This window comes from Ceratotherium simum, chromosome 33 (genome assembly GCF_057802395.1).
Source record: "Ceratotherium simum simum isolate JZ-2026a chromosome 33, ASM5780239v1, whole genome shotgun sequence".
NCBI lineage: Eukaryota > Metazoa > Chordata > Mammalia > Perissodactyla > Rhinocerotidae > Ceratotherium > Ceratotherium simum.
The window spans coordinates 15,418,153-15,433,106 of NC_141932.1; the positions used below are offsets into that span (position 1 = coordinate 15,418,153).

The window sequence follows — 14,954 nt, forward strand, 5'->3', positions numbered from 1 at the left end:
CCTATAGCAGTGGCTGTCACACATTACTGGCCGTGATCCATGGGAAGAAATACATTTTTCTGTGATCAAGAAGACACACATGAAAATAAATCTTCATAAAACATATTACTCTCGGAGATGAATTCAGATATTTTGTATTCTGTTGTTTCCACAGGGAAAAATTGTGCAAGATCTTGAAATGTACCAAAATGATGAGTGGTGTCTTTGCTGGAAAATTAGGTATTGTCTAGCACGCCTTCCTAGGTTTTCTGATTTTCTGCGGTATCTGAATCTTTAAGCTCTTTACATCTCTGTAAATTGCAGATAACAAGGCCTTGCAAATGATCCTTGTCCACAGACATGTAAGTGAATTTCATCTGCTGAAGAGTTAATTGATTTCGCTCTCCCACTGGGGGTTTTCCAGTTTTGCTAGTTTTCTGTATTCAGTACAAAGGAAATTCATTCTAGCATTCCTAATGGCCCGCATGTATGTCTGCCCTTTGGATTTTTCATTTGAACTGGTTGGACTCTCTTACTGAGTTATTTGATAAGTTAAATAAAATGCTTGGCACGTGTTCATTTTATACTTGTATGAGAGTCGTGATTTTTCCTTTAAAAAGTGGTAACAGGGCTCTCCATGCAACGTGAATTTGCGGGAGAGTTTTATTTTCCTCTTTTCAGTATTTTCTCAACTGTTCATCACAGTATATGTCGCTCTTTTTTTGGTATTCTATATTCAGATAAAAATGCTTATTGGTTCCTGCTACTCCCCCACACCTAAATCAGGAAAAGACAAAATAAGTGCATGCTGGGAAAATCATTCATCTCATTCATTTCCCCACCTTGGATAATAACGGCGATGAAAACTGATGTGTGCTGAGTGTGTTCCACGTGCCGGGCCTCATGATTCATATGCACCGTTTCTGGAACACCCCCAAGACCCCATTTTACAGACAGAGCAACTGAGGCTCAGAGAGATGGAGAGATGTGCTCAGGGTTTCACAGCTCTAAGGTCATGCAGTCCAGATATGAACCCGAGCCTGACTCACGCTGTCTTAACCATCACCTTAAACCTCCTCCCTTCTTGCATTGATGTCTTTGGAGAGTTTATAGCCAATCCATCCAATAAAAATATTCCCCGAGCACTTCTTGTGGGTCTGGCCTGTGCTGGGGACACAGGGGTGACCAGTGACAGCCCTGGCCCTGCCCTCCCAGTGCTCACAATCCACTGGAGGAGACAGACGTGTCTCAGACTGTGACCACCCAGAATGGGCAGAGCTGGGACGAAGGAGGCTGAAGGGAGTGCTAGACCCAGCTTGAGGGGGGGGAGGTCACAGAGGGGCTTCCTGGAGGAGGAGGTGAATAAACTGAGACCTGAAGGACAAGAAGGTGTGATCCAGGTTAAGAGTGACCAAGGCTTTGCAGAGAGAAGCCCAGGGGGCTGAGAGAGTCTGGAAAAACCTACAGTGAGTGGAGGGGTCCAGGCTAAACAGTAAAGGCAAATTCCAGCTCCTCACAGAGCTGCTCTCAGAAAAGCACGTATTGCAGGACTGGGCATGAGGTTTGGTCTCCGGGTGGCAGGTGATGGAACGGAGGGGGGTCTCAGATGAGAGCAGCTGTCCCCAGGCCCAGCCCTGCTCAGGGAGCTCTGTGGATCCTTCCTGGTCCGCTCTGCTCAGTTCCAGAGCCAGTGACACCAGGCTGGGCTTATCCTCTTTCTTGGGGGTCCAAGTCCCCATTCAGGGCACAGGAAGCCGGCTAGATGCAGGTTTGCACCCTGGCTCCCCTACAAAGTGGATGTGTGGTCTCCGAGCCTCCGTGTCCACATCTATATAATGGGTTGATAATCTCGATTCCATGTGCCCGTTGTGAGGGTTAAATACAGACCAGATCACACCTCTGCTCAGAACCCCACAGTGGCTCCCCTGTTCCTTTGAGAAAAAGTCATCCCAAGGGCCTACAAAATCCAGCCCCTTTCTGTCTCTGACCACATCTCCCCAACTCCCCCCACCCCCTGCACCAGCCACATAGCCTCCCTGCTGTTCCTCAAACACCTCACAGTCTCCAGCCTCAGGGCCTTTGCATGTGCTGTTTCCCCTATATGGAAAGCCTTTACTACACATACCTGCATGGCTCATTCCCTCACTTCATTCAGGTCTCCATTTAAATGTCACCTCCTCAGATGACACCTCCTCCTCAAAGAAATGTTATGTTGCATTTAGTTGTTCATTGTTTATCTTCTCCACTACAGGCCATGGACTTTTTTTTTTGGCTGAGGAAGATTCACCCTGAACTCAAATCTGTTGCCAATCCTCTTCCATTTTGTATGTGGGTCACTGCCACAGCATGGCTGATGAGTGGTGTAGGTCCATGCCTGGGATCCAAACCCATGAACCTGGGCTGCCAAAGCAGAGCACACTGAACTCAACCACTATGCCATGGGGCTGGCCCCCAGGCCATGGATTTTATCTGTTTTGTTCACTGCTGTATCTACAGTGCTAGAACTATACTTAACAATAATGACAGTAATTTTATATTATATTAATACATTAATACAATAATGATGATGGTGATAATAATACAGTCACACACCACATAACAATGTTTAGGTCAATGACGGACCGAATATATGATGGTGGTCCCATAGATTAGTACCATATAGCCTAGGTGTGTGGTAGGCTATACCGTCTAGGTCTGTGTGAGTATTGTGGAGGAGGAAGAAATTTTCCTCTACCCTTCTAGGTTCTTCTGGCTGGTCTAAGAATTAAACTGACATGAGACAGAGTAACAGAAGAAAATCAAATGAAAGTTTAATAACATGTATACATGGGAGAAACCCAGAAAACCGAGTAACTCACCAAAATGGCCAAAGCCCTCACCTTAAATACCATCCTCATCTAAAGACAAAAGAAGATGTTGGGGATGGGGAGAGTCAGAGACTTCAACGAGAAGGAAGACAAGTCACAAGTAGGTGAAAAGGAGCAAATGTTTGGAAAACAAGTGTTTGGCCGCACAGAAACAGAAGAACACAGAGGGGAGCCCAACACACAGGCTTTTCTAGGTTCCTCTCTGTCCACCACCTAGTTCCTGTGATGCTAAGGTGATAACTTGCTGCCTGAGACGGGTTTTTTTTTAATCTGAATTCTTTTAGGCAGTTAAGGCGGAGGTAACAAGAAAAACTTTCTGAGTCATTTGTTTCTTAAACATAATCAGCTTAAAATAATGCTCGTGTTAAAGAAACACATTTTGGGGTGGCAAATTTTGTTCCCCTTCAGTACACTCTATGATGTTCGCTCAATGACGAAATTGCCTAATGACACATTTCTCAGAATGCATCCCCGTCATTAAGCAACGCATGACTGTAATAATAATTATTACAAGAGCCCTTAGGCATATTCAAGCTGTCATCTCCCTCCCTGAATTCACCCCCTTAACTCTGGCCCCCCATTTCTCTGGCTCCCAGCATGCACTGCAGCCAGGCCAACATGGATTATTCTTGAAGATGGCTTCATTGGCTCTTACCATCGGGCGGTTCTTTTAGCTGGACCACCAGAGAGAGAATTCAAGAAATCCACTGGAAAAGCTTGCCAGGCTAAAAAATAAATTTTTGTGGTGAGGCCTGGTAGAAGCAATGGAGTTTTTAAAAAATGTGCATTTGGGGGGGGTATGAAGAAGGGGACTTAAGTGTGGATACTCCAGCCTTGATTTGACAAGGGGACCTCAGCTGAGAGACAGGAGGCAGGGAGAGGTCAGGTTGGAAAGTTTCCTGAGAACAGCCACCCTCGGGGTTCATGGCCATCTGGAGTGACTAGCCTCATTGACTGTCATGGGGAAAAACCTCCCTCCAGGGCAGGGTGGGGCAGGAGTTTCTCATGTGGAGTTCACTCTTCACCTCCTACACTGATGAATAAGTGTTCCGTATGCTCTGGCTTCCTTCCCAGCCCTGCAGACAGAGGCAACCTTCTTTCTTTCCTCTTCTTTTTTTTTTTCTTTTAAAGAGAGTGTCTCACTCTCAGGCTTTCGAGTTACAGTGGTTATCCAAGTGGCCTGCTCTATTTCCAAGCCAGGACAGTCAACAGATACATTCATTTATTCATTCAACAAATAATTATTAAATGTCTCTCTGCAGTGAACACTGTCTGGGTTCTGGGGATATGATGGACAAGCCAGAGAAAATGCCTACTCTTGGGGGGCTTCCGTTGTCATGGGGAATACACTTTTAGACAGTGTAAGGACTATCTTTAAATCACTTTGCTTGGGGGTTGCTTGTTACACAGCAAGTGCTAACTGATACACTAATAAACCAGTGGGACGTGATCATGATTTTCGTGAGTGTGCTTGAGGGAGAAATTACTTTAGATAGGTGGAGTCTGGGAAGGCTTCTTAGAGGAGGTGATATCTGGACCAAGGCCTGAATGACAAGGAGGGAACCACGTAAAGGGCACAGGGAACAGCAAGTGCAAACAATATAAGGTGAGAATCAGGGGCCAGCCCCGTGGCTTAGCAGTTAAGTGTGCGTGCTCCGCTACTGGCGGCCCGGGTTCGGATCCTGGGTGCGCAACGACGCACCACTTCTCCGGCCATGCTGAGGCCGCGTCCCACATACAGCAACTAGAAGGATGTGCAACTATGACATACAACTATCTACTGGGGCTTTGGGGGAAAAAAGGAGGAGGATTGGCAATAGATGTTAGCTCAGAGCTGGTCTTCCTCAGCAAAAAGAGGAGGATTAGCACTGATGTTAGCTCAGGGCTGATCTTCCTCACAAAAAAAATAAATAAATAAAATAAAAAATAAGGTGAGAATCATGGGAGACCACGGCTAAGAAAGACCTAAAAGGACATGGAAATGCTTCAATTCTTAAACTGACTGTGGGGTGGATGGGGAAATTAGCACACAGGTGCTCAGTGTATTATTTCTTATACCTTTTTTCAAATATCTAAGTATTAAATAATGACAGTTTTCTAAAATTATGAGAACAATTATTTAAATAGAGAACACAATATATACCCATTTGGTGAAATATTTCCATAAAATAAGGAGGGATAGGTGCCTCTTTTTTCCCAGTTAACAACATAAATCGTACCTTTTAAAAGTTATAGAATGGGATACATTTTATGAGAACAATTAGCATTAAAACAATAAAATCCTGTGGGGATGCACTTTACTTTTTCTGTGAACCATGTTAGCAAAAAAAAAAAAAAAAAAAAAAAGAAGAAGAATAAAAAGAAAATACCCAAGACAGAAGGCATTTTCTTTCTGTCCTTTTAAAAAATTTTCATTATGGAAAATTTAAAATATATACAATAGTGGAGGGAAAAGTACAATGACCTGCAGAGATAACACTGATCAACTCGTGGCCAATCTTGTTTCATCTGTCTCCCCACTCTCTTTTTTTTTTCTGGAGTACTTTAACAGTAATTTTTTTAAAAAAAGAGATAAATTATGGCTTTTTGAAAATAGTCTATGTATTTTTGAATGATTATATGAGATGGAGAAATATTTGTGCAGACTCACACCAGATGCTGAGGTTGGCAATCTGGGGGTTAGAGGTGGGGAAAGTGGGGATTGGGGGGTGGGGAGGAGGGACAGGGGACCTTTAGCAAGTACAAACTTAAGAAACTCTGGAGCAAGAAGGAGCTCTCACAGCACATACCAGACAGAATACGCCAGAGGAGTCACAGAATTACCACGGTGGGTTATGACAACTTACTCTGCCGGCGAAAGTTGGGTGGGATCCCAGAGCCCCCGGGGCCTTCTCTGTCTTTAGTATTTATGGAAACTCTGTGGGTTCTCATTTAAAAACACAGGAAGACAAAATAAAAACCCAAAGGTGAAACAGAGATGAAGAGGATGGAAAGGTAACCCTAGACTTGAAGTGCAGACATGGATGGAAGGGTTGGGGCTGCAGGGATGGGTTGTCATGGAAACCACTGTGCCATTCATTGCCATGGAAACCACAGCAGCGACTCCTATCAAGGCTGCTGCAAAACTATTTTTAGATCCGCTGGTAATTAGGACGCCTCCTTGATGGGAGAGGGGGCAGGAAGCTGACGCCACTTACACACACACAAGCACACACATACACATACATAAACACAGACACACACATATATATGTATGCATATATACATACATATACACATATAATTGTACATTTATAAATATATATTTATATATTCCTTTTTATATATAAACAAAATTTTTATCTCCCTTAAATATTTATTTATTTATCTCTTAAGCATTTTGGAATGCTTAATTAACTCACAATCATCTGCTTCTCTGATTGAACCCTGAACGATACACTCATAGGCATCCGGGCAACAAAGGCCTGGGTTGTCCAAACCCTGCACATTCCTAAAAAACGACTGGCCCTTCACTGGCTCCTGGATAACCTCTAAGCCCTTGGAGTATCCTGTACTAACAGTGTGACTGACGGCGGGGGCCTCGGGCCACACAGCATCAGTCTGACCTCTGGAGGGGCTGGAGGCTGAGTGACTAAGGTCAGCCACACAGGTGCTCCCTGCCTGTGTGATCAACCCAGAATAAAAGTCCTGCTCACTGACGCTCAGGTGAGCTTCCCTGGTTGGCAATACTCTGTATGTGTTGTCACACACTGTTGCTGGGAGGATTAATTGCTGTCCCTATGGCTCCACTGGGAGGGAAAAACTGGAAGCTTGCGTCTGGTCTCTCCTGGACTCTCTCTGTGCACCTTTTCCCTTGGCTGGTTTTAATCTGTATCCTTTTTCTGTAATGAACTATAACTGTGAGTACAATAATTTTTCAGAGTCCCATGAAACCTCCTAGCAAATCATTGAACCTGAGGGTCTTGGGGACCCTTGACACAGCATCTCAAACTCAACATGGCCCAAATTAAATTTCTGATTCACCCCCTCCCCTCTTCTCTGAATCTGCTCTCCATCAAACCTTCCCCGTGAAAATAAGTGGCATCATCTTCCTTCTAGTTGCTCATTCCAAAAACCTAGGGGTTACACTTGCTGAGTTTCCCTTGCATCTCAGATCCAACCCATCAGCAAAACAGCAAAGGCTGTTACTGCAGTATAAAATATTTACCGAAAAGTGCACATATCACAGGCATACAGTGTGCTGGGTTTCACAGTCTGAACACACCCGTAACTAACACCCAGAACAAGAAACAGAACTTTACCAGGTCTCCCTCCCCCGGGGGTCCTGCATTTCAAGTCATTAGACATTACTCAGGAAACCACGACCTCACCTTCTAACAGCATAGATTATTTTTCCCTGTTCTTTGTACTTCATATAAATGGAATCATCCCGTATGTGCTCTTGTGTATATGGCTTCTTTTGCTCAACATTTTGCAAGATTCATCTACATTGTTGCGTGTAGTTTTGGGTCATTCATTCCAATTGTGATGAGTATTTTGTGGTGTGAACATGCCACAATTTATCCATTCTTCTGCTGAGTGTCAGCTGGGTAGCATTTAGATTTTGACTATTATGAATGGTGCTGCAATGAATATCCTTGCCCATGGCTTTTGGTGAACACATTTCTGTTGGGTATTTATATCTACGCGTGGAGTTCCTAAGTTGTAGGGTTTGTATATGTTTTGCTTTAGTAGATACAGCCAAAGAGATTTCCCGAATGGTTGTACTGATTTACACTGCCAGCATCCACGTACATGCACAAGAGGTCTAGTTGCTCTTCTCATCAACACTTGTTACTTTTTACTTCCTAATTTTATCCATTCTCAATCAGCAAATTTACAACAGCTTCCTGTGCTAGCGCTAGATTTTAGTACAAGTTGCCACAATCTTCTAACAAGAACATCCCATTTGGCAGCAATTATGCCACACCTTCTTGTTACTTTCCTGGACCCAATGGTTCAACCATCCCAGAACAAACTCTGGGTCACTGGAAAGATGGTGCAAGCAGAATGTTCAGCAATGGGAAGGCCCCTTGGAACTCTTGCCTTTACAATATTAATAACAGCTTACTACGCGTCAGGACCAAACACACATTTGACCAAATATTGAATGGCTGAGTATTTGGTCACAGGCAAAAATCACCATCATAGAATGAACTTTAGAAAATATAAGAATAAATCTAAAGTTCTACCAGAACCTTTAAATTTGTATCACAATTTTATTTTTTAAAAATTTAGTAGCCAGTATAATTTAGTAGCACAGTCAGCTACTAGCTTGCTTCTCTGGCTACTCCATTGCCCATTTATGATACCAAATGGCCAATGAAGGAACAAGACTTTTTTTTTTTTTGGCTGAGGAATATTCGCCCTGAGCCAACATCTCTGCCAATCTTCCTCTATTTTGTGTGTGGGTCGCCACCACAGCATGGCTACTGACAAGCGGTGTAGGTTTGCACTTGGAACCAAACCCAGGCTGCCGAAGCAGAGTGTTCCGAATTTAACCACTAGGCCACGGGGCTGGTCCTGGGAACAAGACATTTTTGACCAGCTCTGCGGATGGTGATATGTCACCAAAATATCAAGCTTTTGTTCCTTGCTAAAAGTAATTGACTAAAGCAGAAGATTTCTCTCCTCTTCAACTCACAAGCTGAAAGATCTGGTTGGTGGTGATGATGCTATTTCATTGAAATGATCCCACAAAATGAAACTTTGAGCACTGCTAGAAAAAGCTGCTTTTGGGAATCTTTTCAGGGGCTGACTTACGATTGATGCTCTCCGTTTTCTGTTGTGGTCACGCTTTGTCAATCATCACCAATTCTTGCTGCATTCTGCTTTTGCAATAGCTTCCCGTTATCCGTTGCTGAATAATAAGCCATCCAAAATGTAGTGGCATAGGACAACAGCTGTTTTGTGATACTCATAGATTCTACAGGTCAGGAATTCACACAGGGTAAAGGAGGGATGGTTTGTTTCTGCTACACCAAGTCTGGGCCTCCACTGGGATGAAATAAATGGTTGGGGAGTGACTCAAGTGGTTGAAGGCTAGAATCATCTAGAAGTTTCTTTACTCATATGTCTGGTGCCTGGGCTGAGGTCATTTGAAGGCTGGGCTCAGCTGGGGACTGTTGACGGGAGTGCGCACACGTGGCTTCTGCACATGGCTTGGGCTTCCTCACAGCGTGGCAGCTGGAGGATAGCTCTTATTTGGAAGCTCAGGGATCCAAGAATGGAAGTGTCCCATGAAAAGGAAGAAGTTGCATGGGTTTTTATAGCCTAGCCTGAGAAGTCACCCAGCTTCCCTTCCACGATGCTCCCTTGGTTCAATCATTTCCCTTGTACGACACTTTTTATTGGTCAAAGCAGTTACAAGTCTTCTCGGATTCAAGAGGAGGGCACGTAGTAGGTCCATACTTCTCAATATGAGTGTCAAAGAATTTATGGCCATGTTTAAAAACCACTGCATAATATATATTTTCATTCTTCAGCTGATTCACGGAATTTCAACGTGTAAAACACATTGTATTTTTAAACTCTAGTTATAGCTCAAGTGTTTATCGGAATGTGAATATTCAGACGACAATTTGAATGACGTCTGAAATACGATGGGAACTTGGGCAATCAATATTTGTTGATTGGGCAATCAACAAATATTGATCACTCCCAAGTTCAGAGACGCCAGAAACGACAGGGAAATAGGCAATCAGCTATTTGGTTTTGCAAAGGCCAATTCCAAAATGAAATCCAAATAACAGATTGTGGTCGGATACCCAGGCCAAAATTGTACATCCGTGCATCTTCCATACGAGATCTCCCTGAATCTTCAAGATTTCAAGATCAGGAAGGTTTTCATCAGTATTCCTATTGTGGAGAACAGGAAGTTGCTCAGAGAGCTAAAATTACTTGTCTAAGACTGCACAGTTAGGGCTGGCCCCGCGGCTTGGTGGTTAAGTGCATGCGCTCCGCTGCTGGCGGCCCGGGTTCGGATCCCAGGCGCGCACCGACGCACTGCTTCTCCGGCCATGCTGAGGCCGCATCCCACATACAGCAACTAGAAGGCTGTGCAACTATGACATACAACTATCTACTGGGGCTTTGGGGGAAAAAATAAATAAACAAAATTAAAAAAAAAAAAAAAGACTGCACAGTTAGGACAGGACGTTGCTAGGTGTACCAGTGAGGGCCTGACAGGAAATAGATGGCAACTCAAACTGAGTCACTGAGGAGCCTTTCATTAGCTATTAACAAAGGCGTTGCCTGTAGGCAGCAAATTGAGGAAACCAGCAAGAAAAGATGAGGCAGTGTCCCCAGGCTTGAACGCCAGGGAGGGGGTGGCAGAAAAAGGGAGAGGGGGAGTTTCTAGAAGCTTCTGGAAATTTCTGGAACCCAGAAACTATAGCTGAAGGAGAGGGCTCCCCACAGAAGCTATGGCTTTGTTAGAAGAACTCAGGGGGCTTAAAGCTGCTCTTTCCTCTCGCCAGCTGATTTCTGAGGTCTCCCGGGAGTCCGGTTGGCTGAACCCAACAGAAAGGCAGAGAATAGGAGGACTCATGCAACCATGGGAGTCAGGACACCCCACCCCCGTCCCCGAGGCCCACGTTGGGTAGAGAAGGGTGGAAAGAGCGGGTCTGGAGTGGCAATGGGAGAACATGCAGACCCCCTGCACGGACACAGCTGAATACCCGGCTCCCCAGGCCCAACTGCAGAGCCCGCGCGCCAGCGCGCCCCGGGCGGTTGCCATGGAGACGCGCGCGCTGCGCGGCCCGGCGGCGCGCGAACAAGTGCGCACGCGCGCGCTGCACCGCCCCCCTCGGCTCCGCGCAGCTGCCAGGATCGAGGCGACGCCGGCGCGGGCGGAGCGGGGGCGGCCGCCCCACCCCCACCCCCCGCCCCACCCGCACCCTCCTCCGGCCGGGCAGCCGCGCCCCGGTGGCCCGAGCTGGCGCCTGGCGGGCGGCTGCGTCCCCGCGGCCTCTCCGTGGCCCGCCCGGGCGGTCGGAGGCGGGGCTGCCGGATCCCTGCTGGGCGGCCGAGAGCCAGGCCCGGGGCGGGGCCGAGCGCGGTTGTCGCCGGTTCCAGGACACGTGTGAGCGCCGGGGCCCGCGGTGGGGAGGAGGGGTAGGGAGTGCGCGAGGCCTCGTGCAGCCCAGCCGCGGCGGGCGCCGCACAGGGCCCTGAGTCTGGCCACCTTCCCGGGACTCTGACCTCCTTCTGCTGTCCCCTTGCAGGGTTAATATCCGGGGACCGATGCAGCCCGGGTCCACCGCACAGACTCCTTACTACACGTGGGATATTACAGCCACCCGGTGTCCGCAGGCATGGCCATGAACCTTCTGGAAGACTGGTGCCGGGGGATGGAGGTGGACGTCCACAGGTCCCTGTTGGTCACCGGCATCCCGGAGGACTGCGGCCAGGCGGAGATCGAGGAGACCTTGAATCGGGTCCTCTCCCCGCTGGGCCCATACCTCGTGCTCAACAAGATCTTTTTGAGGGAGGAGAATGCCAAAGCTGTGCTCATTGAGGTCAGCGAGGGTGTGAATCTGAGGGCCATCCCCCGGGAATTCCCAGGAAGGGGGGGCGTCTGGAGGGTGGTCTGCAGAGATCCCACCCAGGATGCTGAGTTTTTAAAAAATCTGAATGAATTCCTGGATGCCGAGGGGCGCACCTGGGAGGATGTGGTGCGCCTGCTCCAACTCAGCCACCCCCCAGCGCCCCAGAACCGGAATCAGCCCCCGGAGAGGTGGGCGCAAGCTTTGGGGGTGCTCCTGGGGGCCGTAGTGCAAGTCGTCTTCTACATGGATGCTGAGATCCGCAGGCGGGAGGAAGCTAGGGCTCAGGAGGCCGCTGAGGCCAAGGTGGTAGCAGCCTTGGCTTCAGCAGCAAGGAGGAAAGTCAACAAGGAAGCAAGGCGGGCTGCTGAGGTGGGCTCTGCCTTGAAGATGGAGAACGGGGACAGCTGGAAAGACGTGGAAGATGAGGGTGACTCTCCCAAACCTTTGGTTTGCAAGGCTGGAGCTAAGACTCGCTCCAGGAGAAAGCAGCAAAAAAACTCCCCCAAGCAGGAACCAGGGCCCTGCAAGAAACCCAAAGGCAATCGCTGCAACAGCTCGGCCTTCTCGGGGGATCCTAAGGCTGTTGGTGCTGAAAATATGGAGATCTCAGAAGATATCAGGAGCAGCAGAAAGCCCTGTGTGAAGCAGGAGGAGTCGGCTTTGAGGAAGCCAGTGGTGAAGTGTGCCTCGAAGGCTCCCAGCAACCCACCTCGGGATGCCTGGTCAGAAGCTGCGAGCCCTGGAGTTGACTCTGAGTCAGAGCAACATGGTGGTCCGGAGGGCCCACCAAAGAAGAAGGCGGTGGGCTGGGCCTCGGCGAAGAGCCCTGCCCCCGTGAAGAAGAAAAAGAAGGTGAGCTTGGGCCGTGCGTCTTATGTCCTTGTCGATTCAGAAGACACCGAGAAGAAGCCAGGGATTACAAAGAAAGGGCCGGGCTTGAGAAGGGATGCACCAGCTCAGAAGGCCCCGCGAGACCCACAGCCTGCCAGGTCGCCAGCCTCAACGTCACAGGGTCTGAAGGCCAAGCCAGAAGGCTTTCCTCATGCCTCCAGTGGTGAGAATGACAACAGAAGCCGTTTGGGTTGTGTCAACAGGTGCATGAGGGGGAACGAGCAGAAGTGGCAGGTGGAGCCCAAGGAAGTGGAGGGTCAGGTGGTCAATGAGGAAGACCCCAGTGCAGTGGAGGAAGCAGATGGCACATCAGTTGAGGTTGTAGAGAGCGAGAGCCCTGACCTCGCTCCTAGGAGCCCCTGAAGGCCGACATTGGGGACACCTGTGGGGGCAATTGGCAAAGCAAATGCACCAACCTATGTTATGTTGATGAATGGTTGGGGGGTTGAATGGTTTGGGGTTATATTGTTTATCAGAGTAGGTGGCTTTGAGGGTGTGGAGTTTTCTGGAGGCCTGGTCGGGGGATAGAAATGTTCAAGGACTTATAAAGTCCAAGGAAGTAAAAAAAATTTCCAAGTGACACCTTTCCTTGCTTCCCCTCTTGAGCTGTTCTAATTTATCCACAGCACCCAGAAAGCTTTGACTGGGGGGACCACCTATACCTGAGGAGTTGGAAGAAGAACAAGGAGGAAATTCCAAGTTGGGAACAAAGTCCTCTCTTGTCATTGAGTGAACCAAGGCTCTTGACTCTTTTAAGGACCCAGTTTGGAGAGATCTGGCTCTCAGAGGTAAATGATACACCAGATCTTAGGTGGAAGAATTAAGGGAAAAGGGCGTATCTTTGTGCTTTTTTCTCGGCCGGGCTGGCTTTTTCCGCCGCCTCCTAGACTCACCTGCAGAGGTTTGAAAGTCGCTAAGCAGGTTGGGAAAGTTCTAGAATGTTCATCTTTATCCACGGGCAGGGTTGCTCTTAGGCTTATCCGTGTTCGGCCTTTCTCCCCCATTCCCTGCTTCCTCTTCTGGATGGTCAGCTGACCTCTGCAGGGCCTGGCATCTTAAAGAGCTGGGGGGGCGGTTTTCTCCCTTCCGCCTTCTCTGCGTTTTGACCACAGAGAAGTTAAGCCAAGAGCATCAACGTGGACCTGGCTTCCTTGCTCCTTCTGGTCTTCAGTTTCCCTCCTCCAGTTATCTAACCAGAGGGTAGGAAGGTCCAAGAGTTAGTTTTGGGGAAAAAGAATGTACGCTTAGGCCTTAACATACTTGAGTTTTAGGTTTTGTTGATAAAAATGGTCCTTGAATTCCCATTTGGGGTAAAACCCTCGCAGGAAGCCTGCAGGGAAGAGGGGTGATCGGTAGGGCAGGACTCGGGCATTCCTGGCTTCCCAGCTCTAATTCCATCCTGTGGCACTATGCTCTCAACATCTTGGAGGCTGAAGACACTTCTCACATAATAAGAGAGGGAAAAACTTCTAAAACGATTAGCTGGTAATTTCTGTCCTCTGAATAGACCAGAAAATCACGTCTCCTGTGTGTGTGTGTGTGTGTGTGTGCAGGGGGAGGGGTAGGATACCCCAAATCAGTGGTTTCCGGACTATCCTGGGGAGGCCCAAGGTGTGCTCAGATGTGTAATTGGAATCTATTTTTTCGCGTATTTAAAAAAAAAAACCTGAAAAATGACTATTCAGATATGTAAGCCAAACCAGTTGCATAGGAAACTCTCAAAATATTACCTTGTGTTCATAAGTTAACTTGTTTTTGTACACGTCTCGAATTAATTGTTTCTGTCATCTGTTTGCACATAATGAATTTCTTGTAAATGTGACTGATGAGAAAGGTTAAAAGTGGGAGAATTTCAGTCCCTGCATACCCTGTAACTAACACTCCGAAAGCAGTTCCCTTTGTAATTCACATGCTCTTGTTATATTGTGATTTTCAGTTGTGTGATAGCAAATAAATGTATTAACATGGCGCCCAGTAATAAGATTCTATCCTAGAGAGTTGTGGCCCTTTATGTTCTAGAATCTCTCTTCTGACTTCAGTTTTTGTGGTAAAGAATGTGAACAGTTGTTAGATGTTGTTAGTGATTCAACTTTGAAAACACATTTCTTGTGACAATTCGTTTCAAGAGCCTGGGTGTGTCCAACTGAAGATGCAGAAAAAAAGAAAATGGTCTCTATGTGCAGCTGTTCATCTGTGCATCATGGTTTTCCTTGGGTTTGTGCAAAACAAAACAGGAATGAATTGGACTCTCAAGATGACGAAAGTCTGCAACTCTCAGCACCTAATTGCAAAATCAGGTCCATAAGGGCTTCATTGTGTTAACAAATTGACACCACGATTCGTAAATGTAAATGTGTATGTTATAAAATAAAGTTCAGCAGATTAAGTATCTCTTGAGTCTCTTTATTTTAGATGGAGATGGCGTGGACTATTTAATTTGAGAAAAGCATTCCCCTGCTGAACAATACACATTGTCCTAGACCCCCAACCTCGTGTGGGCTGTTGTCAGATCTGGGTTCAAGCTTGGAGGATTGTCAGTTTTCCCTGAGAGAAGCAGCCACGGAGATGTCTTTCCTCTTTGCCGTATGCCCTTCCACCAATGTGAAAGCCTCTCCCATAGATATTGGGA

General features: G+C 47.2%; 1 protein-coding gene across 2 annotated transcripts; it reads left to right on the top strand.

The window, feature by feature from the left end:
* The first annotated feature begins 10,764 nt into the window (after nt 1-10,764).
* Nucleotides 10,765-14,708, top strand: PNMA8A (PNMA family member 8A). Of its 2 annotated transcripts, XM_087421482.1 has the most exons (3): nt 10,765-10,968; nt 11,111-12,488; nt 12,952-14,708. In XM_087421482.1, the coding sequence occupies exons 2-3, from the start codon at nt 11,201-11,203 to the stop codon at nt 12,966-12,968; spliced, it is 1,305 nt and encodes a 434-aa protein (XP_087277608.1). In that variant the 5' UTR covers nt 10,765-10,968; nt 11,111-11,200; the 3' UTR covers nt 12,969-14,708. The 2 variants fall into 2 exon arrangements, with proteins under 2 accessions (XP_087277608.1, XP_087277607.1); XM_087421481.1 differs by having other exon boundaries at nt 10,766-10,968; nt 11,111-14,708.
* The last annotated feature ends 246 nt before the right edge of the window (nt 14,709-14,954 follow it).